The 26,243-nt window shown below is 41.5% G+C and overlaps 1 protein-coding gene across 6 annotated transcripts in view; it reads left to right on the forward strand.

The window, feature by feature from the left end:
• Positions 1–26,243, forward strand: part of DNM3 (dynamin 3) — a 501,537-nt gene that overhangs the window by 202,586 nt on the left and 272,708 nt on the right. For 4 of the 6 annotated variants that reach the window (XM_040984260.1, XM_040984262.1, XM_040984261.1 and 1 more), the window contains exons 11-13: positions 279–365; positions 7,721–7,791; positions 17,657–17,708. In XM_040984260.1, coding sequence (XP_040840194.1) covers positions 279–365; positions 7,721–7,791; positions 17,657–17,708 — 210 coding nt within the window. Of the gene's footprint in view, positions 1–278; positions 366–7,720; positions 7,792–17,656; positions 17,709–18,481; positions 18,512–26,243 lie in introns of all 6 variants that reach the window. The other 2 variants (XM_040984259.1, XM_040984258.1) reach the window with 1 other exon arrangement.

Raw genomic sequence — 26,243 nt, forward strand, 5'->3', positions numbered from 1 at the left:
AGTGTCTAGATGTCAGTGAGAAACCAAAGGCAGGAATGAGGAACTGAATCAGGTTGTTCCGTGTGAGTGGCAGAAGCCTGAGTCTTTCCGGCTGCCTCTTTCAGGGTTGCAGTGTCAGGAAGCTGGACACTGGGAGCAGAAGCTGGAATTTAAATTAGGCTCTGATGTGGAAGTGCACTTCCTATGGAGCCTCAGCACTGGACCAAATGCCTGTCTTACTTTCTGTTTTGCTAGTATCGCTTTGTAAATATTAACACTCGTATCTGTTTTCTTGGCAGCTGGCAAACTTCCCCAGACTCTGTGAGGAAACAGAAAGGATCGTTGCCAACCACATTCGTGAGCGAGAGGGGAAGACGAAGGACCAGGTGAGGAATGCTGTCCTGCGGTGTATGGGGTCCCTGTGGGGAGCAGAGAGCTCCGCGAGGAATGATCTCCTGTGCTGTTAGGGTTGCTGTAAAAACTTTCCAGTATTCTTTTCCATGATGCAGTCTTGTAGGTATAGAGGTTCTCCTGTCCACCTCTCCCTCCTCTCGCCCTGTTCTCCCCACCACTATTTCTCCCATGTTATTACAATGGCCTGATGCTTCAGCAACAGTCACAAGTCTGGAGTTCTGCTGTTTAAATGTACCACGGCATTGTAAGTACAGCAAATGGTAGAAATTCTACTTTCCTGTTGTCAAGGTATATTTGACAGTTTTATTGGGCAACCCAGATGCCCATTTAAAGAGGAATGGATAGAGAAACTGTGGTTCTTCTGCTCGGTGGAATACTACTCAGCCATTAAAAAGAATGGGATTCTACCGTTTGCAACCAAATGGTCTCAACTGGAGACAGTTATGCTCAGTGAAATAGCCAATTCCAAAAGGACAAACACCTATGTTCTCTCTAATATTAGACAACCTTCATGCAAAATGCAACACAAATAGCTACATAGGTAAACATGTACGTATATATATTCTCAGAGATAAACTGTATAACGGAGACTAAGATATCAGGAAGTAAAGATAAGTTGCAGTTTGCATTTCTACTGCTGAATAAAAGGTGTTAGCTTTCAGCTGGGCCCAAAGATCGGTTCCAACATGTTCACAAACTCCTGAAATATTATTTAGAGTGCTCAGTGCTTTAGTTTTAGTGCTTGAGGGAATTGATGTAACTGATCATCCATTTATCCATGGAACCTATGATTTCAATAAAATGTAAACTGCCCATTTAGATATTTGTAACAGTTTTGTAAGTGTAGATGGTGTGTAGGGAGTGCTTTTGAATTGCCCTCCTAATTCTAATTCAGCGATTAGGAAAGATTATCTCAAATGAGGATATTTATTTTAAAACAGTAAAAGACTATGTGAGCACAATTTAAGTGGATGCTCGTAGTTACTAAGCATTTTAATAGGAACTTCAGTAGTTTTCAGATTCTTAGATTCCCTGACACAGCTGCAGTGTGATGCTGTGGAGAGAACCCTGGATGGCGGCCATGTGTTCTCCGCAGAATAACAGCACGTTCTGGGGTGAATCACGTCTCTGGATTGCTGGTTGCTTGTGCATAGCACTGAGATGTTGCTCTATGCCATCTCCTTCTGCCTTTGTAAATTCTTTCCTGAGGTTTTTTGATTCTCAGGTGAGTTGGAAGGAGGGATGGAATGGGAGAAATGAAAGGAGATAGAACATAAGACGGGGGCACACAGGGGAGCTGCATCAGCCTGTGTTTCCTGGAGTGAGTGTGCTTGTGGGGCTGGGAGGGGGCTGGGAGGGGGCTGGGAGGGGGCTGGGTGAGGGCTGGGTGATGGCTAGGTGAGGGCTGGGTGGGAGCTGGGAGGGGGCTGGGAGGGGGCTGGGTGAGGGTTAGGTAAAGCTGTGGGGCTGGGAGGGGGCTAGGTGGGGGCTGGGAGGGGGCTGGGTGAGGGCTAGGCGAGGCTGTGGCAGACATCAGAGGATGGAGGCCCTGCGATGTGGGACATTTGCGAGTGATAGTAAGCAGCCTTTTCTCCTTGAGATTCATTGTTACTGCTTTATTGTACTTTGAAATTTATTGTACTTTGAAAACTGCTTATAGTTTTTCATTTGTCTTTGAACTTTTCCCCCCTTTATTCTCATTTTTAATTTGAAAAGCAAAGACCAGGGGAGGGAGAACAAGAGCAAGGGAGAGAGGGAGAGAAAGAGTGAGAGAGTGAGTGAGATCGCCTGGCACAGTATCCTAGTGGCGAAATTCCTCACCTTACACACAGTCCTGGCTGCTCCACTTCCCTTCCAGCTCCCTGCTTATGGCCTGGAAAAGCAGTCGAGGATGGCCCAAAGCCTTGGGACCCTGCATTTCAGGTGGGAGACTGGAAATTCCTGACTTTGGATCAGCTCCCGCAGTTGCATTTGGGGAGTAGTGAACCAGCAGATGGAGGCTCTTTCTCTCTGTCTCTCCTTCTCTCTGTAAATCTACTTTTTCAATAAAAAGTCTTACAAAAGAGAGAGAGACTTCTTCATCTCCTGGACCATTCCCACTTATTCCCCCAGATGACAGGGCTGGACCTAGCTGAATGCTGGAGCTGTGAACTCCGTCATTTTTCTGTGTGGGCATCAGGACCAGGTGTTTAAGCCATCACCTGCTGCCTCCCAGCATGTGCGTTGAAAGGGAGCTGGCATTGTGTGCTGAGCCAGGACCTGAACCCCAGCGCTTCAGAATGGGATGTGAGAGTCTACAGGGACATGTTAGCCAAACACCTGCCTGTATTCCAGCTTTCACACTCTTGGTTAACTAAAACAGAGAAAATGGGCTTTGTCACTTAGTGGAAATAAAGCAGTTAGTATTAAACAAGAAAAATAAATCCAAATATATAACCAAAGGTTGTAGATTCTCCATAGCTAATGTTTTGGATACTGTTGGATCAAGAAAGCTTAAGTTCTTCTGTACTCTTGAACTTAAATAAATAAGCCAGTGTCCTAATTTAGTATCTTCAGTATATAATATTGCAATTACAGGATATCCTGTTTAAATTAACTTATAGGGATCCTGTATAGGAATTACACTGAGGCAAAAATAGTACAATACTATTTAAGCCACATTTGCAATCACACCTGAATCAGTTGTTTACTTCTATGTGTTTCACATTACTTGTTTCCCTCAAATGTCACATTGTTGTCAGGCTTGTGTGCTCTTGGTTCAGACCACCTGACTTTGGGTCCTGATTCTGCCACTTGCTTTCTATGTTACTTCTAACAAGTTTCTTGGTATCTGCACTTCCTTTGCTCCTGTTGAAGTAGGGTAATAATGAGAGTGAACTGAAACATTTGTTTCAGAGAGCGTTGACATGTGATAGAGGAGGAGAATTGATTCTTTTTAATTTCAAAGCAAGCTGCCTTCCCTATGCAGTCCTGATGCAATGATTAATCCATTCCCACATGGGAGATGAAAGCAGGTGTGTTCCCTAGTAAGTCTCAGGTGGCCTGCTCTGATAGCTGTCAACTAGTTGGCAGTGGCTCTTTCTGATGTGGGGATAGACGTGGTAGAAATATGCATGATTTTGGTCATGTAAATTGGTCATTTTGGATAGAGCTCGCATTTGAATTCTGCCTTAGGCCCTATGATACTAGTGTGTGTGTGTGTGTAGACAGAAAAACAGCCCATTTTCTCAGGCTTCTATGCCTTAACTGCTCTGAGGCATTCTTGAAAGTTTCTTACTTTGTTTTTGGAAATGGAGTTATGACCAGCCTCTGCTATGGAAGTTTTTAGGAGGGGATAGGGAGTATCCTTCAAAAAAAAAATATGGCAAATCATAAATCCTTCAAGATCTGTTTGTGCCAGCTATTATTCTAGACGTTTCCACACGGGTAACTTCATGTTGAAGTGGTTAACTTTGTAGGGCATGATTTCTACCTGGAGTAGCTGCATTTTTATTCAACAAAATATTCAATAACTGTGGGGTTAAAAAGGCACTGAGAAACCCTGAGAAAGTGAAAAATAAGAAAAAAAATGTTGTTTTCCTTTTAATTCCCCACATGTGACCTGGCTCTTTTCCTAGGGTGAACACAGACTCCCAGTTTCCAGGAAAATGAGTGAGAACAGCCTTAGCTTTTATTTTTTCCCGACTTTTTTCCTTCACTGCAGTCCAAGTTCATGTGTGTGAATGCAGGGTATTTATGACAACTTCTGGTAATGCTGAGAATTACATGCATCTCTTCTTCTTTATGGTGGCAACAGTCTGTTTATGTTTAACTATTACAGTTTGTCGATACAAATTATAGGCCAAATTTTATAGTTTGGGACTATAACACTGAACAGGATCTGACTCTGTTGTGGGAGAAGAGGTAAGGCACAGCTGCTTTAACAGCGATTGCCGCTCCCAATCTGTTAGCTTTCTGCAGGAGGTAAAACATCATTATACCTGAAGATCTGAAAGTGTGATGTGCTTGGTTCAATAGCCTCTTGCCTTGAGTTTATATTTTATAGTGAGAATAGATTAAGAATGATCTGTTCATTTAAAAAGTTTTTTTTTGGAAGGGATGAGGAGTGTGGGAATCTTCCTTTGTGACTCTCAGCAAGATTTGGTCAGATGAGCAGTTACGATTAGCCACAGAAACAAAGTCCTACTGCCAGTCACACTGGACACTAAGCAACAAACACGAGTACGTGGCCACATACTAATTATATAGGAATCAGCTGCCTCCTTTGAAACAAACGGTTACAAAATTAGATAGCTAAAAATTTATAACCACAAATATTTACTGGTACCTATTCTATGTGTTCTGCTGGGTTCTGGGATTGAATAGTGAACAGAAGAAGCAATTCCTTCTCTTATGGAGTTTACAACTCTGCAGGGAGGGAAAACATCAAACAGTAATTTATATGATAAATAATTACATTTGTGCTAAACACCATAAACAAAATGCATAGGGTGATATGTGTGTGTATACATGTATATATCATATATATGCACATGTTGTAGTTATAATATACAGGCTATCTGGGAGTCACATTTGACCTAACTTTAAATTTTAAAGATAAAACCTTAGAATCAGGAAGGGCTTTCCTGAGGAAGTACCTGTTGGGAAGTATTATGTAAGCCATGCCTCTGCCAGCTCCAGCCAGCTCAAGCTGGAGCAGGGGCAGACTGGGCCAGGCCAGGCTACAGCACCCTCTGGCAAATGCCAAGGTGAGATGGGTCATGCCAGACTGGGCAGCAGCACCCACTAGCACACACACAGCCAGGATGGGGGAGGAGAGGGAGGTGAGCCTGGTAGGGGAGTAGTGGAGACTCCACTGCTAGGCCACTACTCAAGTTGGCCAGCCTGAGAGCTGGAATTGGGGGCAGACCAAGCGGAGCAGGGCTACAATACCTGTTGACCTACATGTGAACTGAGTTATGGGGAGAGTCAGGCTGGGGTGTACGATTGTGTCCAGTACAAGCATAATCCAGAATGAAGACAAGTAGGTTGGCCTTTGCTGTGGCATCATTTGGGAAGTACTGGGACTGGGGGCAAGTCCTGTGGAACTAGATTACAGAACCACATGGACAGTGTGAGTTCCAGTGCTGGATTTGGGTCCAGTGCGGAGGTGGTGGGTTCCTCTCTGATGAGCTGCAGCTCCCACTGGTGAGCATGAGAACCAGGACTGGGGGCCAGCTTGCTAGACAGGTGGCACCCACTGGCATGAGTGTGGGCTGGAGGGTGGAGTCAGTTGGGTTGAGTTAGGCTTCAGTGTCCAATAATGTATACAAGATCTCAATGGGATTATGGGGAAAACTGACCAGTCCACTGCGCATGCTGGCAGGCACAGGAACCAGAGCTGGGGGCATTTCAGTGGTGGTTATTGGGGGTTGCTGTGTTCCCCCTATGGGAGACCCCTGGGGCTGACAGCAAATATCTGGACCAATGGAGACTCGGAGGTGGACTGTGACAGCTAGTTGACTTCGGGAGGATTTCCTCATCCTTGGAGTGGTGATAGCAGCAGCTCGGAACTCTCGAAACCACATGTGCAAAACCCCCAGAAAACACTCCACCATGGGGTCCTGGGTGACATCGGGGGGCAGTTGGCCATCCTCCGGGTGACGTCCGGGGGCAGTTGGCCATCCCCCTGGTGATGCAGTGGTGGGTCGGCCGGGCGGGGTTTCTCCTCTTGTAGTCCCCTCCCACACATATGGGAACAAGAAAAAGAAAATGTGTAAACAATGGCCTCGCCCACTTTCCCTGGATCCTCGACCCTCCCCACCCTGTTGAACTATGTAAACATCATCAAAAATAAAAAAAGAATGTCCCTCTGAAGTCTTACCATGAGGTTCTGATGTACTTAAATCTTACCTTCAGTGGAGGGAACCAGTGTAAAAATACTTGGCCATCAAAAGCTCATTCAGCAGAATGGAAGCAGAACATGCCAGTAATATTTGGGCAGGACTTCTGAAATATTCTTTCCAGCCAACACATCTCTGTGTCATAGAAACATATGGCCCAATTAGGAGAACAAAAGAAATTCAGGAAGAAGAACTGAGTGTTGAATGTATCTGGCATAAAACTTTCTCACAGTTTCTGCTTGCCCTACCCACCTTTTACCATTTCATATTATCTGGGTCTTGTATTCAGTTAATTACTTCACAGACCTTGGCTGGCTCCACATGTTCAGACACTGTTCTCTAGCACTGGACATAGAGCAGTGGAGGCAGGTGAGGTTTGCCTAAGAACTCCGAATGTCAGCTGCTGGTAGTACTGCAAAAGAAAATAAGGCAGGATGGGATAACAGAGAGTGACAGGAACATGGTTTAGATGGACTCGGCAGGGAAGAGTCCTCTGAAGGAGTGACAGTCCGACAGAGATCTGAGTGATGTCACAGTCCTGTGGTGCACACTACTGATCTCAGGCAGGTTTTATATCTGTGTTTCTGTTTTGAATTGCTGGAGATGCTTTCCCTGATTGCCTACAGGGACCTTCAAATAAATGGCAAGGGAGAAGAAAAGGAAAGGTAATGTTGCCAATTGATGGCTAGTATATGGTGTCCTAGGAGTAGAAAACCCAGAGCAGCCCCTCGAAGCCTTCCTGCCTGCTATGCTGTCCTTGCTTGTTCTGCTTCAGGCGTTGTGCCTATGTTTTACAGTGGAATAATGCAAGGTTCTGTGTTAGGTTAGCAAATAGTGCGTGTTTATAAACTCTTCTCCTCTTGTGGTACACATTTACTTTTCACATTTACTTTGCACGTAAGAATTTAGGGACCGATATTGTGGCATAGTAGGAGAAGTTGCTTTCTCCAAAGCCAGGATCCCATATTGTCCCTAAGTCATGTCCTTGCTGCTCTGCTACTGACCCAAGCCTCTGTTGATAGGTTGGGAGAGTAGGGAAAGATGGACCCAAGTGTTTGGATTGCTGCCATCCACACGGGAGACACAGGAGAAACTCCTGGCGTGGCCCAGCACTGCCTGCTATGGCCATCTGGGGAATGAACCAGTGAATGGAAGGTCTTTCTTTGACCTCCTGAAGCTCTGACTTCAAATAAATAAATAAATCCCCAGCGCCTATAAAACTGTACTACATAATACAATGTAAGCAACAATAAAAAAAAAAAAGAAAGAAAATTTGAGTGTGAAGTTTTGAGTCCAGTGAAGAAAAATGAATGTAATGTTCACTGTAATTGATATGCTCTTTTAAAAATTAAATGTAGAAATGATTTGTAGAGACGGCTACTGAACTGAGTGGTGGGGAGTTCTGAAGACAGGCTTTCACAGGAATGTTTCTTTTTCCCTTGTAGGTACTGTTACTGATTGACATTCAAGTTTCCTACATCAACACCAACCATGAAGACTTCATAGGCTTTGCAAAGTACGTGAAACATTGGTGGATATATGCACTCCTCTTGCTGGTTTTTCTAGAATATGCTTTATGACTTCCTAACACAACTTCCCTACCTTTTGAGGCTAACTCCTGTGCCATCAAGATTAACTCTGAACTTACCTACTTAAGAGATCTGATTTCCATGACCATGGGACAAAGAAATTTAGTGTTCTTTTGATAAAGTAGCTGGCTCTGTTCTGCATATAAATCCATGTGTATCAGTCATCTTCTTGGGTGACGGTGTGCAGTTTGTACTTCAACTCTTATAAATAAGCAGAAACAAGTGTGGAATTTGAGCACAATTGCTCTCATTAGCTGGACATATCAAGTACGTGGTATTTCAACTTCCTGAATGTAGGAATCCACTTTGGAAGCTGTCCTTCCTGCCTTTTTTTGTTCAAAAGTGCAGTGTGGTGGCATGATGTGTGTGTGTGTGTGTGTGTGTGTGTGTGTGTGTGTGTGTAGCTGTTCTTTATAGATATTGTCTTGTAGGCATTATAGTTAGCTATAAATGTTGGTAATGCAACATTCAAGTCCTTAACTCACAAATGTTTGCTGCCCCATAGTGAAAGCAATTTTTGTTTAAGAATCTTAATTCTATGTCTAACATGTATTTATGAGAGATAAGTGGTTCCAAATTCAAGTATATAAAACATAGCTTATTTTATCTAAATTATAAAAGAGCTTTTATGCTTTCATCTAAATGAGGTGTCCAAGAACAGTGACAGGGCCTGGTGTAGTAGCCTAGCACCCAAAGTCTTCGCCTTGAACTTGCCAGGATCACATATAGATGCTGGTTCATCTCCTGGCTGTTTCACTTCCCATCCAGCTCCTTGCCTGTGGCCTGGGAAAGCAGTAGAGGACAGCCCAAAGCCTTGGGACCCTGCTTCCATGTGAGATTCCTGGAAGAAACTCCTGGCTCCTGGCTTCAAATCAGCATAGCTTTGCTTGTTGCTGCCACTTGGTGCGATGTCTGTGGCTTAGATGGGTGCCTTCATTTTACCAGCAGTGAGATAGGCACTGAATTTTATGATGTTGGAGAGAAAAAGGAAAGTGGAAAAACTATTCTGGAAATGCAGCAGTTTTGTGTATTTTTCCTCTGATTTAAACTGCGTGCCTAAGCCGTGGTTTAAGGAACTAACCTGGGAATCAGCAGTCCCATTTATGTTTCCGGTTTCGTTTTGGGTTTTGGCAAGGCAGTTAGCCTTACTCCAACTCACTCCACTGGGTCTATCAAGCACAATGATGAACAGTCTCTCTCTTGTGCCTCTCTCAGGACTGTCAGAGAAGCAAATTAATGAAGTTATTGGAAGTACCTTAGAAAACTGGTATCGTTTAGAGAAGTGGCTCCTCTCCCCCTCTCTGTCTCTGTCTCTGTCTCTTTCTCTCTCTCTCACACACACACACACGGTTACTAGATGAGATGTGCCATTTTACTGTTTTCATGGAATGTATACTGATTTAAGTATTATTGCCATGCCATAATTTTCATTTCTAATGTCATTATCTCCAAATGTCGTATTTTACACTGAGACTCGGAGCTAAATGACCTTCCCATGTGTATGCTAAGTTGGAACACATTTCCATGTGACATGGGATCACTATGAGGATGAAGAAATGTTCATTCCAAAATCACTTTGAGGGGTTGTGGTATTTTCTGTGCTTTTAGAAATCAAAAAAATATGGTGGTAGCTATAAATTTTAAAGTTGGCAGGAATGCCGTTTCCGTCAAGGAGGAAAAGTCAAGCCATATTTGAAGACAATTATGTAAGTATTTTTAATTTCCCAAGATAGAAAATTAAGGTCTGGGCTTGAGGAATATAAGCATTTGTTTCCGGAGATTTTCTGTAGAGAGTTGCCAGGAAGAGATGCATTTCTCAGATTTATCACAGGGTAATCTACATAGTGTCTTACACATCTAACTTTTTCAACTGGTACAACTTTTGCTCTAAGCCCCCCCTTTTTTTTTGCAAAAGGCAAGCAAATGGGTAAAAGTAGATTTAATAAAATGTTTAGTTTTGGAGTAATGCTCAGGATATTTCAGAATTCTCGGTCCTGTTGTACAGTTTATTCTGCCATGTTGACGATGAGGACCCTCTTCTCCGTCCCCCAGTTGTTTGTCAAACATGGACCGTAAAATATGTACCATGTGTGATGTGTCCAAGCAAGCGCTGCTGTAGGCTTGCTGTGGAATTTCCTGACTTCTGAAAACTCGGTCTTTCAACTATATTATGGTTTCTTAGCCTAAACATTCCGTATTTCAGAAGAAAACGTCAGGTTTCCTTGTAACTTGAAGTGTTTACTTTGTCATTCTTTTTTTGAGGAAAGTGCCGTATTTGCTTAAATAATTCCACTACTTTTCACTATTTAAGAAAGCAAGAATCAGTCCAATTGTTCCTTCATTCACTTCTCATTCTTAATCCTGCTGGTCCAACAGAAGGGCAAGTTTGTTAGCTGAATACCTTCGGAAGTGGATTTTTAAATGCTTGTGCTCTTCCTCGTTTGTTCCAAAGCACAATTTACCTTCCGAGTTACTAAGATTTATGCAGTCCAGTGAGCTAAAAGAAAGATGTGCTGCATTTGGGCATTAAAACCCTATTTGCACACAGCAATCAGCAAAGCAGGGTCTGTTTGTTTTTCAGTTTGTGGAATAGGTCTCCACACCTGTTTTCTCACAGTTGAAATGATGCAGTGTGTAGATTCCAGTTCTTGTTATATGAGCACCATGAAAATTCTATGGGTTGTAACATTCGTTATATCTCCTTCCTGATCCCCTGGAATGCCTCTGTTGCCGTTTTACTGAGGGCAGCATATTTGAGCCCTGCCACCAAATTCCAGAGCACTTTTGGTTTTTCCTTTCACATTCTTTTGTTTGCCCTATACCACATGGGTTTCTTCTATTATAATAGTGTTTCAAGTTCTTATTCTTATGTGAGAATTTTTTTTGTGTGGAATCAAAACCTATATGTAAGAGCATAGAAAGGTCTTTGTTTAATTCATTCCAAAGTTTGAACGTTTCCTGAAGTTTTCAGGTAGAAAGATACTGTGGAGCACCCTGGGAGGATATTGTTAATATCACTTGCTCAAGTAATCATAACTCCAATGTTGTGAGCATTTGGAAAGTTTTATTCATTCATTTAAAAGAGAATGTGTGTGTGTGTGTGTGTGTGTGTGTGTGTGTTTCCATCAGATACTCACTCTCCAGAGGCCAGCAAGGATCTAGACTGGATCAAACTGAACTGAATGCCAGCAGCTCAATCCTGGTCTCTTACATACGTGGCAGGGACCCAACCCTGAAGCATCAGTGCTGCCTCTTGGGTCTGCATCAGCAGGAGGCCACAGTAGGAGGATACCAGAGCCAAAAGTTAACGTGGACACTGCTGAGGGACACAGGCTTCTTAGCTGCTATCGTAAATAAGCTCTTGCTTTTATCTTTCATTCCAAAACCTATTTTGAACTTCGTCTCCATCCTTAAAATGAATCTTAAGCTCTGACTGATCCTTCTTTTAGAGGCCTCCAAGTTCTGTAGAATCTTCTTGTATGGTACTCAGACTGACACTTCACTAAGGATCTTAGAGTTGGAATTGATAGGATTTCTTCTTTTCCTGAAGTCTGGTTGCAGCCAGCCCTACATGTAATGAATAATACTTCCGAGACTTTCAAAAAGTGTTTTTGTCTTCCTTGGGCGTAATACAGAGGACCTTCTAAATGAGCTTTGCTATCCTTCAGTGGCATTTTAACAATAGGACTTTCTGATATGTAAAAATAGTTAATAAGCTGAGCTGTTTAGTGCAGTAGTTTCTAGACACATTGAGCTATTGAAATATGACTAGTGAGATGAAGGAAAATATTTTTAAAATTTAAATTACTTAAAGTTGTAATTTAACTGCCAGAATTGGCTGCACGTTTCTGTTTTGGATACACATGTCTGTGATATGCTAAATACAACCCTACTTTATTATTGGCCTGGTGAAGACCTACAGTGGTGAGATTTAGAAGAGAAAAAGGAAGCATGTATTTTAGCTGTTGCTATGTAAGCCCTAGGCCTCTGATCTATCAGTCAAATCCTTAAGTGCCCTGCCACTGAAATGTAGAACGTGGGCCTTCCTTTGCACTGTCCTAGCGCTTGGTCTACCCATTTTCTGGGTAGTGCTCCAATTCCACGTCTCTTCAACAAGAGAAGAGCAACACCTGATCTTTACCATGTGCTCTGCCTATCTGAGGGACTTGAGAGGTGGCTGCTGTGGCTGAATCCTCTTTGAATTGATTCAGTGTGAAGGCTTCTCCCCTTTATCCTGTCTCTATCCCCTTTTGTCCCACTGAAGCCTGGTTTCTACCACAGCACTCTACTGAGAATGCCTTTGTGTAGGATAAAAACAGTTACTCTATTGGACAATCCTGGTCCTTCAGTGGATACTGTTAACCTCTCCTTGGAGCACTGTTCTTTTGCTTCAAAATTTACTGATACCGTCTGCTTTTTTCTTTTTATACTCTAGCCAAACTTCATTCTGATTCTTCTTTAGTAGCCCATAACCTTCAGTTTTAGCTTAAGATTTATTTTTCATAAATAAGAATTATTTTTCATGAATTCATTTTCTCTTTCTTAGATTTTTTTTTTCTTTTCTCATTCCCCCTTCTCTTGACCAGTCTCGTTCATTCCAGTGGCTTCAGTTACCAAATTTATCTGATGATCCTTAGTCTACATTTGTGTCCTGGAATTTTTTCCTGGAGAGTGTACCACATCCAATTGCCTAGTGGTCATTTGTACTTGTGTATCCTGGAGAACCTCATCCCAGTAGTTGCAGTAAAACTCCACGTTTGATCCTGTAATTTACACCTGCTGCATTGTTCCCATTCTATGAGCGGTGACTACTCGTTGCTCAAACTATGAATGTAATGTCATTCTTTAATCCTTATTCCTTATTCTTCCTTTATCTTTACCAAGTGTGTTTGGATTATATTTCTGTAATATTTTTTGAGTTGGTCTATTTGTTCCTATCTTCACTGCTACCATTGAAGTGAATTCTTTTTAGTTGGCTTGCTCAAATAGTCTACCTGACTTTTCTCCTCTTTTTCCTTTTAGTATTCCCTGTTGCCTTCAGTATAAAGCTTAGACTTTCCAGTGTGATTTCCAATGCCCTGGAAAACCTGTCCCCTTCTTACTTTTTCAACCAGTTCTGTTGTCACAGTTCTTTCTCCCTCATTTCTTCACTGTCTGCTCCAGCCAGTCTGGCCAGTTTGAGATCCCTAGGTGTATCACGTTCTTGCTCAGCTCACATGCCTGTAATTAGCTTCTTTAAGTTATTTCCGTTTTCTGTTGCAGATAAGCATTGATCATCTGATCATAACTGATTCTGGAATCAAGTTAGAATTCCATAAATATTTTGTAAAATACATCTATAAACGCTGTATTGGATAATGCTAGTGGTGGTAAAGGAAAAGTCCCAGGATTAATGCAGGATCAGGGAGCAGGCATCGCTGGGAGGGAGCTAGAGATGTGTCTCATACACAGTTCTGCTTACAGAAGTCAGGCACAGACAAAAGGCCTTGGGACTTCATGACAAAAAAATATAACTGGGGAATTCTAAAAGGCATAACCTCGGAATAGTACTTGATGGGACTTTTGACTGCTGGGCAGGATTTCAGCAGTCTGAAAGGAGGGGGTTGGGCTGCCAGCCTCTTGTCTTCACGGCTTCCCACTCAGTCATACCCATATTTTCACTGAACTGCTACTTTGATCATGCTGTTTTCTGGCTCAGAAACATTTAACATTTTCCATTGCCTTTGCTGAAATAACTGAGTTCTCTGCAATTGACCCCAACACACAGTTTCCATATTAGGTTGCCTAGAGGGGCACTTCCCACCTGAAGCCAGTAGTGAATGACTCTGCTTCAAGGTGTTACCCTCCGTGACTGCCCCACATGCCTCAGCTTTCTACTGCATGACATCATTGATGTCAGTCTGTTCTCTTGGAGTGCAAGTTGTCTTCCTGTATTAAAGTTTTCCTTTTAAGTTTTCTGCTCTAAATCTCTATTCAGATTGTACCAGAAGGATATTTATTGTCTCTCTAATGTCAACCCAGACTAATTACTATGCAAAAGGAATTTATTTGACAAATTATCACACAACCCCTGGAGCATTCCCCTGTTGTTTTAAATTCTTTGTTATATATGCGAGGATAGAGAGAAATTGCAAAAAAAAATTAATAGTTTGAGGTGAGAGGTAACACTTTGCATGTTTTTCTTTGAATTCTTATTTTTATAAGAGTTTAAACTTTTTACTATCTAATTTTAGGATCAGCATGTTTTGGCCCCTAAACCAATCAACTTAGCTTGGTTTTCATATTTTAATGTTGTAGCAAAGCATTCCAAAGTGATTTGTGTGTGACAGGAATTGAAATGATAATTAAAAAGTGTGTGTCAGCGCCTGTGTCCCGCATTAAAACAGAAGCATGTTTTTCAGATTCATATTACACTCACACACATTGATTTTTAAATTTCAATTTATTTATTGTGTATGGGGATGGAGGGACCAACCTTTGCATGGTTTGGCATCCACATACACACACAGTGGTCTTGCTTGGTCAGACCAAAACCAATAGCTGAGACATAAATCCGGTCTGCTAGATTGGGACAGAAACTCAATTATCTGAGCCAACACTGCTGCCTTCCTGATTGTGTGTCAGCTGGAAGCTGGGCGTGGGGGTAGAGCTGAAGTGTCAGCACAGGCACTGCGACACTGTGAGTTAGGAGTCTTAACCCGGACAAAGCCCTTCCCACGCCTTTATTTTTATTGATTGTTTTGTGTTTGGTGTGTACATCTTCTTAAACAGTAGATCAATTGTATACTTCTGATCACAAGAACTGTATCCTGTTCATGCTTTTATTTCCCTCAGACTTGGTATCCTAACTTTTTTACTTATATCAAATTAAAGAGTTGTAAATAGGTACATTCTATAGTTTTGTAGAAATAACCAGTTTAGGTCCTGTATCCAAAAAGGTATCCAGAATCTTATATTAATTTGCCTATCCTAACGTTTGCAATGCACATAATCATAAATAAATGGAGTCTGGGTTCTAATGTTTCTGACACACTTATACAATTTACATCTGCGACACTGAGATCCATTTAAGTCATGCTTTGCTCAGGTACAGCAAGCAGCAACAAACATTTAGCTTCTCTTGTTCCCTGTGATGTGATGTCAGCTGGTTCCACACACAAACTTAGGTTCCCCGGTAACTAGGAGTAAACAGCTATGCATCTGTCACAGTTCTGGAGTTGTCAACAGTAATGAGTGCTTGATTGAAAACATTTCCCCTTAAAGAATACTCTAAAACTTAATTATGGTGCTTGGAACAGATAACTGTACCCTGTGAAAAAGACCTGGTCACATTGAATAGCTTTCTCATTTATTTCTAGAAATCAGGAGAAACCTGATGGGCAGTAAGAGGTCAATTTAATAGGGAAAAAAGCATGAAAGAGGTTGGAGGCAGGAGGTGAGGAACTCCTGGTTCCAGGACGTGACATGAAGGCACTGTGGGCAGCCAGAGGGCGATATGCACACACTGGGTAATGGTCCAGGGGAGGCACAGCCTCACTAAAAGGCTTGTATAACATCGATGCAGATAATACCCAGAAACGGTTGAGATGATTCCCACAGAGTCTAAAGGAATTCAGCATTAAACTAAAAATTGGAACAATAGCAAAAAAAAAAAAAAAAAAAAAAACCAAGGAAGAGAAAAGCTGAAATTTTCAGATTAGAAATTGAAGGACAAAAAACATACAAGTGTCCGCTGCCACCCAACTACAGGGGAGACTTTCACTGCTGGCCCTCTGAACACTCTCAGCTGAATGGAGTGTGATTTTCATGAGGTTGAGTCAGGGCAGATGATAAAAGACAGCTATTTGAACAACTGTTCTCAGCCTGGTATTGATTTCTAGCTTGCTACTGAGCCCTAACATCCTAACTCTTTAGGTAGTTGACCGGCAGCTTTAATCTACCTTTCCTTAATTTAGTCTATTCCAATGATTTATAAAACAGCCTTTACAAATTATTAAACAACCCGACAAAGAATTGAGTGTTGCTAGCCTTCCCAGAGTAACCAAAATGAGTTGTCTTTTCTTTTCAAAGGTTAGTTTATTTATGTGAAGGGTATAGAGAGAGAGAGAGAGAGAATGAGCCTTCACTTACTTGTTTACTCCCTAAAGGACTGCAGCAGTCGAGCACGCAGAACTTCATCCTGGTCTCCTGTGTAGGTGTCAGGGGCCCAAGCCCTTGGGCCATCTCCTGCTGCGTTCCCAGGTCGCAGGATCAGAGAGATGTGTTGAAACTGGAGTGGCTGGAACTGGCACTGGCACTCCACCATGGGTGCCAGCATTGCAAGCATCCTGCAGCGTCACAATGTCAGCCTGAGCTGTGGTTTCTTATACTGATGGGTCCGCCAAAAAAAGTGTTGAGGGAGAGAGTAACATTAGACTTGAGTGTGTGTGCTCTGGGCATATATTGTCAACGTTTGATCTGGATTTTAACCTTTTGCACTTACGTGTAAAATAAGCTGTTATGGCACCCACCTCACTGGACTTTCGGTAAAAGACTTATTGAAACTCACTGTGTGCCAGATCCTTGAGAATCTAGCTTTTAGCAAAGCATACACCCTGATCACAGTGAGCTTGCATGCAAATGGAGGGGGACTGACAGAAAATGAACTACACAGTGTGTGTGAATATGAAAGAGAGTGGGAGTAAAGGGGAGAACAGTCCTGGGGGAAGAGGGTCCGGAGTTAAATAGGGTGATCATGGTGGACCTCACAGAAAAGAGAAATTCAAGTAAAGCCTTGAAGGAGAAGTTGGGAGTCATGTGGAGTCAGATGTGAGGAACATCTAGGTAGTGGGCTGACATGAGGCCTGGGAGGTGGGAGGGTGTGACTGCTTTGGTGGAAGTCTGCAGTGAGTGATGCTGTTAGTGGGGGTTGAATCAAGGAGAGGAAGGATGGGTCCTAGGTAAGCCTGTGTATCTTTCTAAGATCCTTCACTTTGGCTTTCTGAATAGAATATGGTTGGCAGTAAGAGAGTTTTGAGCAGAAGAGTGACACAATTCTCTTTTATAAGAATTGTTCTGATTTCTTTATTAGGAATAGACATTAAAGAAAACTGGAAGCAGAGAATAGATAGTGTGTGATTGTAATCATCCACTTGCTAGATGAAGTGGTTTGGACAAAGGCAGCAGTGGAAGTGACTTTTAAAAAACGGTTGAGTTTTAAATACATTACAAGAAGGGAAAGTCAGCGGCTGTTAAGGATTTTGTCACTTGGAAGTCGAATCCCTTGAAAGTGTGCGAACAAATTGCCACTGATATCGAGAGGAGGACCAAGGCTGTAGGTGCGGAATTGTCAGAAACTACCTGCCAGAGTTAGGAAGATAGGTTTCAGTTGGAGAGACCCCAAGGGACTTAGCCTCTGTGTGACTCAGTCATACCATCTGTCAAAGGGAAGCACAACAATTGCCTCATGGAGTACGGTAATTATTGTTGTGAAGATTAAAATCACTGCTATCGGTAAAGCACTTAGAACATAGCATATGCTCATTGAGCATTGATTTCATTTTCATTACATCTATTCTGTAAGTCTGTATCAACTCACGTTGCTGTGAATGCGTTCAGATTTTCTTCCTGTGGTATTTTTACACTTTTGGCTGTGATGGTTCATTGCTATTAGAAGTCCCACTACATTTGGTTTTTCTGACTTGGATTGGCTCGGCCTCCGTTGCTGACATTTCTCCTAAAGCCTGAGTGTATTTGTTTTAGTGTCTGCTTCTTGTTTAGAGTGTGTTCAGTGCCACTTTCCTCTTTCCTCAGTGCTCAGCAGAGGAGCAGTCAGGTTCACAAGAAAGCCACCATTGGAAATCAGGTAGGAATTGTCTAAGAGAACCAATGCATGCACGCCCTGAAGAACATGGACTGCCTCGCTTTGACTATCTCTTAATGCACATTAATCATGCGCAAATTTTGCTTGAAATGCAGTTTTGTTTTTGTTTTGCTTCTAAAGTTTTTGCAGTGAAGTGCATTTGTTTTTTTTTTTTTTGGCCATTTTATGCAATTAACCATATTGATTTATTTTAAGTAACTTTTCTGCTATTTGCTCTGCATTTCAATTTTGGATTCCTCAGGTCCTATTGTGCTTGCTTCCATCACTCCTGAGTTTAACGTTGAATCTGTGAGTTGATTCAAGGTTAAACTGTGGCCAGTGGTTGCATGAGCTTTTGGTGCTGCTGGCTAGTTCACACATTGCACAGCCTGGTAACAGTGAAGGGACAGCTCAGCAGGAAGGCAGTTGTTGGATGAGTCTCCTGTTGGAGAACGAGGATCTGGAGTTTCTGTCTTGGGGCCACCAGCTGTCTCACTAACAGCGCTCTGCAGAGGTTGCATTAACTCCGACAGTTTGCTGTTTCCTTCATGTTTTATGTGATAATGAATATTTGCATTGTTATTTCTTTTCAAGTCAAAACAATGATGATTTTGTCTTTTTTTTTTTAAATTCAGAGGTACAATTTTTGAACAAATTGAAACCTCTGCTCTAGATTTTTTTGCCATTGTTTTGAAAGGAGAAGAGGTAATAACAGACTTTATTTTAAAATCTTTTTTTTTTTCTGAACTAAAGCATATAATTCTTTGCTATTTCAGGGAACCAATCTTCCGCCTTCAAGGCAAATTGTACGAGCTAAGTTCTGTAAGCCTTACTGTTGCTTTTTCATTTTGCTTTCAAAGGGCACAGTTTGTCTTTAACTGATTAACTCAACTAGCGCTGGCTACTAATTTTTTTGAACTTAGGTTGTCTTGTTTGTAACACCCTATCATTGAAATAAAAATCCTCTTAAAACAGAGTTCATCCCTTCACTGCTAATAACTTGCTGTGACTGAAAGGTATGAACTAGTAAACTCTAAAATGCTGTAATAATAAACCCTTAACATTGTGGGTGCTTTGATATTTCTCTAATTTTAATGGGCCTTAAAATAATTAAAATCATTAATGATCTTCATCTCTGTCCTTTTATGCTTTGTTGTCGTTAGGCGTAAGCTTTTCTCTTCTCTTTGTGTGATAATATTTCCAGTAAATGTAGATGATACTTCCAAAAGGTGGGTGAATCTTGAATATCTGATTTTGCTTTTTTTGTTGTTGTTGATAAGACGATTCAATTCAGATTATTTAGATTTCATTTTTGAATAATAAAGCAAAATTGAAACTTTTCCCAGGGCCATTTTATATCATTATTGAGTTGAATCTTGAAAGCCCAAATACCTTTTTTTTTATTGAAGTATAAGGACACTGCCAGATGACTAGCATTGGCTTTAGCTCTCATTTCTCTCATGTGTGTGAACCAGGTTTATCCTTTCAGCTTTGTACAGTGTGGCTAAACTAATAATCCCATATCTATGGAAGAAACAGATTTTGAACCTAAATATTTTGGGCTGATATTGCACTTTGCACTGAGTTGTATAGCACTGAATAAACTTAGCCTGGGTTATGTGATGGGATGAACAGAAACTATTTCTACAGGATGATTGTTGAGAGTCCATGGCATAGCGTGCTAACCCTTCACCTGTGGCTCTGACATCTCATGTGGGTGCTGGATTGAGTCCCAGAAGCTCTGCTTCCTATGCGACTTCTTGCTAACGTGCCTGGGAGGGCAGCCAAGGATGGTCAAGTTCTCGGGCCCCTGAACCCATGTGGAAGACTCAGAAGAAGTTCCTGGCTCCTGGCTTCAGACCAACTCAGCTCCAGCGCTTGTGGCTATCTGGGGAATGAGCCAGCAGATGGAAGATCTCTCTTCATCTCTCCTTCTTTCTGCAACTCTTTTGATAAAAATAAATCTTTTTTAAAAAGTCAGAAATAATATACTTAATGAGGTTTGTAGTCAACATGAGATATATGCCTGGAAAGAGTTGAAATCTTGCTACTAGCAGGTAGGTGCTATTTTGAGGGGAAATTGATATAAAAATTATAACTTTTTCATAAAAGTTATAGTTGAGACCAGTGAGGCCCTTGGGAAAATTACAAGCCATGGCATTAAAAAAAAGAAAGATTTATTTATTTGAAAGCAGAGTTATAGGAGTGGGAAGGCAGAGGGGAGATGTTCCATTTGCTGGTTCACTCCCCAGATGGTCACAATGGCCAGATCTTGGTCGGAGCTGGGCTGGAGCCAGACCATTCCAAAGCAAGGAGAAAGAAACTTGGGGGTCTCCCACATGCGTTCAAGAGCCCAAGTCCTTGGGTCGTCCCCCATTGTTTTCCCAGGCACATTGTCAGGGAACTAAGGAAAAGTGAAGAAACCAGGACTGCATTATAGGATGCTGGCACCACAGGCAGCTGCTTCAGTCTGCCACAACACCTGAAATGCCCAAATGATGTCTAGTTGTGATGCAAAGGATTTACGACAGAAATTTCTTTGTAGTCAGAGGCATCTCTGACTCGTGTCCATATAAACACAGCAGGATCGTGGTAGACTGACACAAACATGCATGTTACATCAAGTCTGAACAGAAGCTGGTGGCAGCTTCCTTTCATGTTACTTCCAAATGTTAAAATCATGGCAATAAGACTTTTGTGGCTTGAGCATTGCTCACTGTATCAGAGCACATCTGTTGAGTTTTATTGCTCCAGATAATAGAATTTGTATGATTGTCATGATAGAATATAAATTCCTTATCTAAAGTGCTTGGGAGTAGGCATGCCTTGAAGGGTAGATCTTTTTTCTTTTTTAGTTTAAAAAATATATATTGACTATGTCTTGTGTTTTTCGCAATTATCATGTGGTCAGACATGGCACGTTGTAATTAAATACATCCTTTTGTGGAATGAGATAGATGAATAGTTATACCACGTATGGGTTAAGTAAAAAACACAGATATTTCTCACAACAGGTTAGGTGCTGCTGAAGCAAAACACCTTTCAATTTGCAAGTGAGGAAGTTTGAATGGAGTAGCCTATTTTCCAGAATCAAATTAGTTTATGCTCAGTTCCCTTAATGAAAAATCCTTTATGATTTTTATACTTGCAAAAATGAACTATAACTACTTGATATTATTTGCTTTGTGAATCTGAGTACCTGATGTTAATTTGGGCTTCATTGACAACAATTTTTACTTTAAAGAAGATAGGGCCAGCGGGCCTTTGTGGCTGGTGGGACCAAAATGTCCTGCAGTTTCCTGATGAGTCATTCATTCATTTTGCTGTCCTCTTAGGACTACTGGCTGTAAGAGTTGTTCAGAAACATATTAAAAAGATTTAGGAAAAAATAAAGAAAAAAAGAAGCTCTTTAAAGTATAAACCCCATTCAGTTTTGTGTGCCTAGAAATTTTAATAGTTTCACAAAATGGTATAAAGGATTATATTAGAACATGTGGGTATGCACTTTACCCATAGTTGGACTGCTCAGAAACTCCATCCAGCTCCTCATACATATATTAAAAAAAATTCATGACAAAAATGGTGGTGAGTATTTAGAGAAGTAGAATGCTTCAGTCATGGGCCATTATTGCAAGAGCTCACAGCCCAGTGCGGGTGATGGTAAGTGAATGCATTGTACTGGCCTCCTTTCCAAGGCCGGCTTCCACTTGCCCTTCAAAATTAGTGAGACATCACTGCCCCAAGAGGCCAGTTCTGACTGCTGGATCTGAAAGTTACCTTCCTCCTCTGAAGTCTTGCATTGTCTGTGTCACTATTTTATTTGAAACAGTCTTGATTTTTCATTGGTTTGTTCTTTTTTTGTCTTCTTTTATTGGGACATAGGTTCCACTAAAGCTATCTTCATGCTGCTTAAAGCAGTGGAGTATCATAAAGTAAGTGTTAAGCAAATCATGTTAGTATGTTAGAAATAAAATCCTGCCTATAGAATAAGCATTTTGACAGGGATGTAAGCCTGAAAAAGGAAATTATGTAGGATGCTGTTATGGACCAGGACTTGTGTTGATGGGCTTGAGTATATGTAGTAGATTTGAGGAGACACTGGTGGAACTGAAGAGTCCAAAAATAAGAAGAATCCAGAAAACCTGTGGATGCTGGGGACAGAACTGGACGTTGTCTGCAGTGTCATCCATATTTCAGGTTTCTGATTTTTTTATAGACTAGATGTTAAAATCACGAGTAGAGAACATTATGTGGGGGCTCAGATTTGGATCTAGGGTCAGGGAGAGTTGCTTTAAATATGAGTCACTGTGAGAATCTGGCATAAAAAGAAGCTGGGATGCGGTGTTGAGTTCAGAAGAGACAGAGAAGTATTTCTTCTGAAAGCTTTGGAGAAGAGTTTAAGTTCTTTCCAGCAAGGAAGGGGTAGCCACTGAATTTTATCTAAGGGAGATCTGGGTGTCAGCCAAACAGAACAATTTTGAGGAGAAAATCTAGAGATCTGGAAATTGGCAAGGATATTCTCGAAGCAGTTGGGGTGAGAATATGTATGTTGGCATATGTATATGTTGGGATTGATTCAGGATGTATTTAGGAGTAGAGCTGGAAGAACTAGAAATCATAGTTGGGGGGGATTAAGTCATTTTCCCATGATTATAGCTAAGGGAATTCTCTGAGAATGGAGGTATGGCGAGGAGATGCACGCATGGGAGAAGACGGTAAGGAAGGGCTGAATTCAACTTTGTGTTCTTTGGAGACGTTGGTTTTGAGATTTGGGGCTTATGTAGACTGTAGATATAGGATTTATGGTTGTCAGTACATAAGTGGTAGCTCAGTCCATGGAGAAGAGGGAATTGCCTCCAAAGGGTGAGGACATAGAAGGAGATAACAGGATTTAAGAAATGATGGAGAAAGAATAACTGGAACAGAATGAGAAACTTTAAAAAGGGAGTCAGAGAAATGAAGACAAAAAAGTTGTAGAATGGTGGAATGAAAGCTGAGGAGAGAGAATATTTCGGTGGTCCTTTTCCTGGGGGCTTTCAGTTAGCTGGAGTTTGTTAGTATCAACTCTTTGGATCTTGTGAAGTCCTCTTCCATGTAACTGGACCGTGGCCAGGAAGCTGAAAACTCAGGTAACTGGTATAATCTGCCCCCAGCCCTCACCCCCAGGGATTTAGCATATAAGTTCAAGAGGGAAGTTGAATCTAAGTTTTGAACACGCGCAAGTTGAGAAGACCGTGTGATCTAATTTACGTGTTTTACTGATGCATTAATCAAGATGGATCAGTCAAGTTACAACCTCCTCATCACAGTAAAACATATAATTCACCCTGCTGTGTTAATCCAGTGAGCACTGTGAAAATAAGGGCATTCTGTTTCACAGGGTCAAAACCACACTGTGTTAAGGGATCCTGCGGGGTCTTGGGACAGGAGGGAAAGAGATAGAAGCCGAGTGAGCAAGAGTTTTAAGCACTATCCCACTAGTGCCATCTGTTGCTTCCATTGATACCCTATCACCCAAAATTCAGTCATCTTGGCTCAACTAGGGAAATAGGAAATTAAGACTTTGTGCACAGGAAAACAGGACAAAAGATGATGCTGACTAAAGATTGGAAGGAAATGGGTAAGTCAGGGCACTGGAGGTATTACTAAAATCAGAAAATGCACATGAGTAATAAAAGAAATGGGTGATGATTTGGGAGGTTGAAATCAGTGTGTGGAATGTTATATTTCGAGATTTTTTTAAGAGACAGGAGAATGCTACATGCAAATTGAAAATAAGAGGTGTTATTGGAATAAATTAAGAATGCAGAAGGGCCATAACTAGCGATAGCTATTGATATTTCTGAACAATCTTCATCTTCAAGTGTAGGTAACTCAAAAAAAAATGGGTGATATATTCTGGATCTGAAAATATTAGGCACCACAATTGATGTAGCCTGTTTATGACTTGTAATTTATTCCTTTAATCCCTGGAGTCTTGAGTAAGAAGGCACTACTAATATGTTCTATGGGTCCAGATTTCATCGGCTGCAATTATGTAAACAGGAAGTCCTTCCCTAGGCAGGGAGCAGGCAGGTGCATATATGAGCTGAGGATCAGGGTATCTTCTAGTCCCAGGCTTATCATGTGTTTGCAATCAATGTGCCCTTTATGGTTCTAACTTTAGATTAAAGCATGAAATTTGGCTCTCTCAAACCCACACATTTCTAAGGCACCTGGATTATCAACCTTTGGTGTTATAGGTTGTAAGCAGCAAAGACCTTTCCTATCAAAGCAGGGCATCTTCTCTCCTTGCTTTTAGGAACTTAGTGTCAGTAGACAGTAGTCACTTCCCCAATATCCTGAGATGTTCCTACCAAGTGACCTTGATCTCTAGCCACTGTAAGTACATGGTTCGAGTTCAATATCAAAAGAGGTGAAAGTCTTGTCACTGAGTAACAAGTGATGCCAACTTTATAGCCTAAGATAAATAACCCAGTGTTCTCACACCCCTATGCTATAGTCAGGCAATAACTCAGCCCTTTGGAGTCTGGCTCTCTTTGTAAAAGTTAACTTATTCGAAAGACAGGATTACAGAAAGGAGGAGAAAAAAATGTGATCCAAAGAGAGTGGTCTATTCACTAGTTCACTCCCAAGATGTCCCCAGAGGTTGGGTCTGGACCAGGCCGAGGTCAGGAGCAAGGAATGCCACTGGGTCTGACATGTGGGGAGGGGTTGGGGGTGGTGCGTGTAGGCCATTTGCCACTGCCTCCTCAGGAGTATTAGCAGGGAGCTGGATCAGAGGTGATGTAGCTGGGACTTGAATTGCTGCTAAGTTGGGATGCTAGCATAGTAGGTAGCTTGACCTGCTGTACTACAATACAACTTCAAATTCGTTGCTCAAACCCCTGCTGTTACCTGACATCTGCCTATCAGTGTTAGAATTCTTTCGGATTAATTTCTGTAAGCTTAACTAAACTCTGCATCCACGGAAATAAGAAGTTCCCAGAATTTTCAGGAAAAAAAAAAACCCAGAAAATAAAACCTGAAGTTCCTTCTGGCTTGAATCATGTACTCATTTCTGATTGAGTTAGATCATATGGAAAAGTGGTGGTGCTCACTTTGATGGGTCTGGATTAGCTCATGTACTCGTTTGTGAGTCAATCACTGTGGACAGAAAATGAGATACACTAACTGGCTTCAACCAGATTCTCTGGGCAAGAGCAGGTGCTCTCAGGATCACAGGAGTTACTGGGAAGGTTGGACTGCCTCTCTGGAAGTCAGCGCTGTGGTGGGAAGCGGAGAGGATGGCCACTGGGAGAAGGCTCCGCTCTGCTGATGGGGAAGGACTCCTGAAGCACTGTCTTCAGAATGATTTAATTTGGAAAATGGAATTATTACATTGTTTAAACTCTTTCATTCATTTGTTGATTAGGCTTATTGAGTTTTTTAGTTCATCCATTACCCCTAGTTTAGAGGTTGAGAAGCAGCACAGTTGTAATTGGCTTTTTGGAGCTGAGACCATGAAGTCACTGTGTAATCTATGAGCAAATTATATAGCATTAGTCTTCCTCGGGTTTCTGATTGATAATAAATTGATAGTAACTGTTTCATGAGAATTTTTGAGTGTTCAGTGCAACGATGGTGGCTAGATGCTTAGTTGTGGCTATTAGTGAATTCATTCACTCCTTCCAACAGTCCTATGATGTAGGTATCCTTACTAACTGTTCTGCAAATAAGTAAACTGTGGGATAGAAGGGTCACGACATGGTTCCAGTCTGTGTAAATAAACAGCACAGTAATAAAAGTCCAGGCAATTCAATTACAGAATTTGTTCTCTGATAATTCTGAAGCCACTGCTTCTGACACTTTTTAAAATTGCATCACCGATTTTATTTTGTAATTCCTGGTATCGGAAGTCACATTATTACATTTAATTTTCTCTTATTCTAAAGTATTAATTAAATGTTTCCTTTCAGTATGACTGCTAGATCCTAAAAGGAATGGAGTTGAGTTTGTAAAAATTACTGTAATTAAAATGCCAAATTGTAATAACTGTCTGAATGTTTCCCTTTCATTCCTTCACTAGGAAAATATCTCCAGAGGAGCAAATCAATAGCTTATACAGAACTCCACTGTATTTTAGTGAGATAGGAAATAGAGGGAAAGAAAGTCACATTTTGTGGAATGTACAGTCTGATAATTTGTTCTGCATCTTTTAAATCTAGAGTTGTATCTGCAACAATGTTGAAGATATGTCATCTAGGTTTTTTTTTTCTCCCAGAAAAATCCACTGATGTGCTTTCTGTATTTTTAGTGCTGAGTTGTACCTTAATTGAAGGTGTCGAGCTTAGAAAGTTCAGGAATGGCAAATTTCATCTGTTCAAAACTACCTGGAAAACTCCCTTCCATTTGCAAATCCAGCCTCACACCTAAGCTCTGGTCTTGGCGTCAGCAGTGGAGGCCTGATCCTGTTTCACCAGTAAAAGGAGCAAGTGATTCACCCAAGGCTGCCTCCCTCCTGACTTCCACCCCGGTGCTCCCAAGGCTGCCTGCCTC

The sequence above is a fragment of the Ochotona curzoniae genome, unplaced genomic scaffold, assembly GCF_017591425.1.
Source record: "Ochotona curzoniae isolate NIBS_2020 unplaced genomic scaffold, NIBS_Ocur_1.0 contig_4105, whole genome shotgun sequence".
NCBI classification, from domain to species: domain Eukaryota; kingdom Metazoa; phylum Chordata; class Mammalia; order Lagomorpha; family Ochotonidae; genus Ochotona; species Ochotona curzoniae.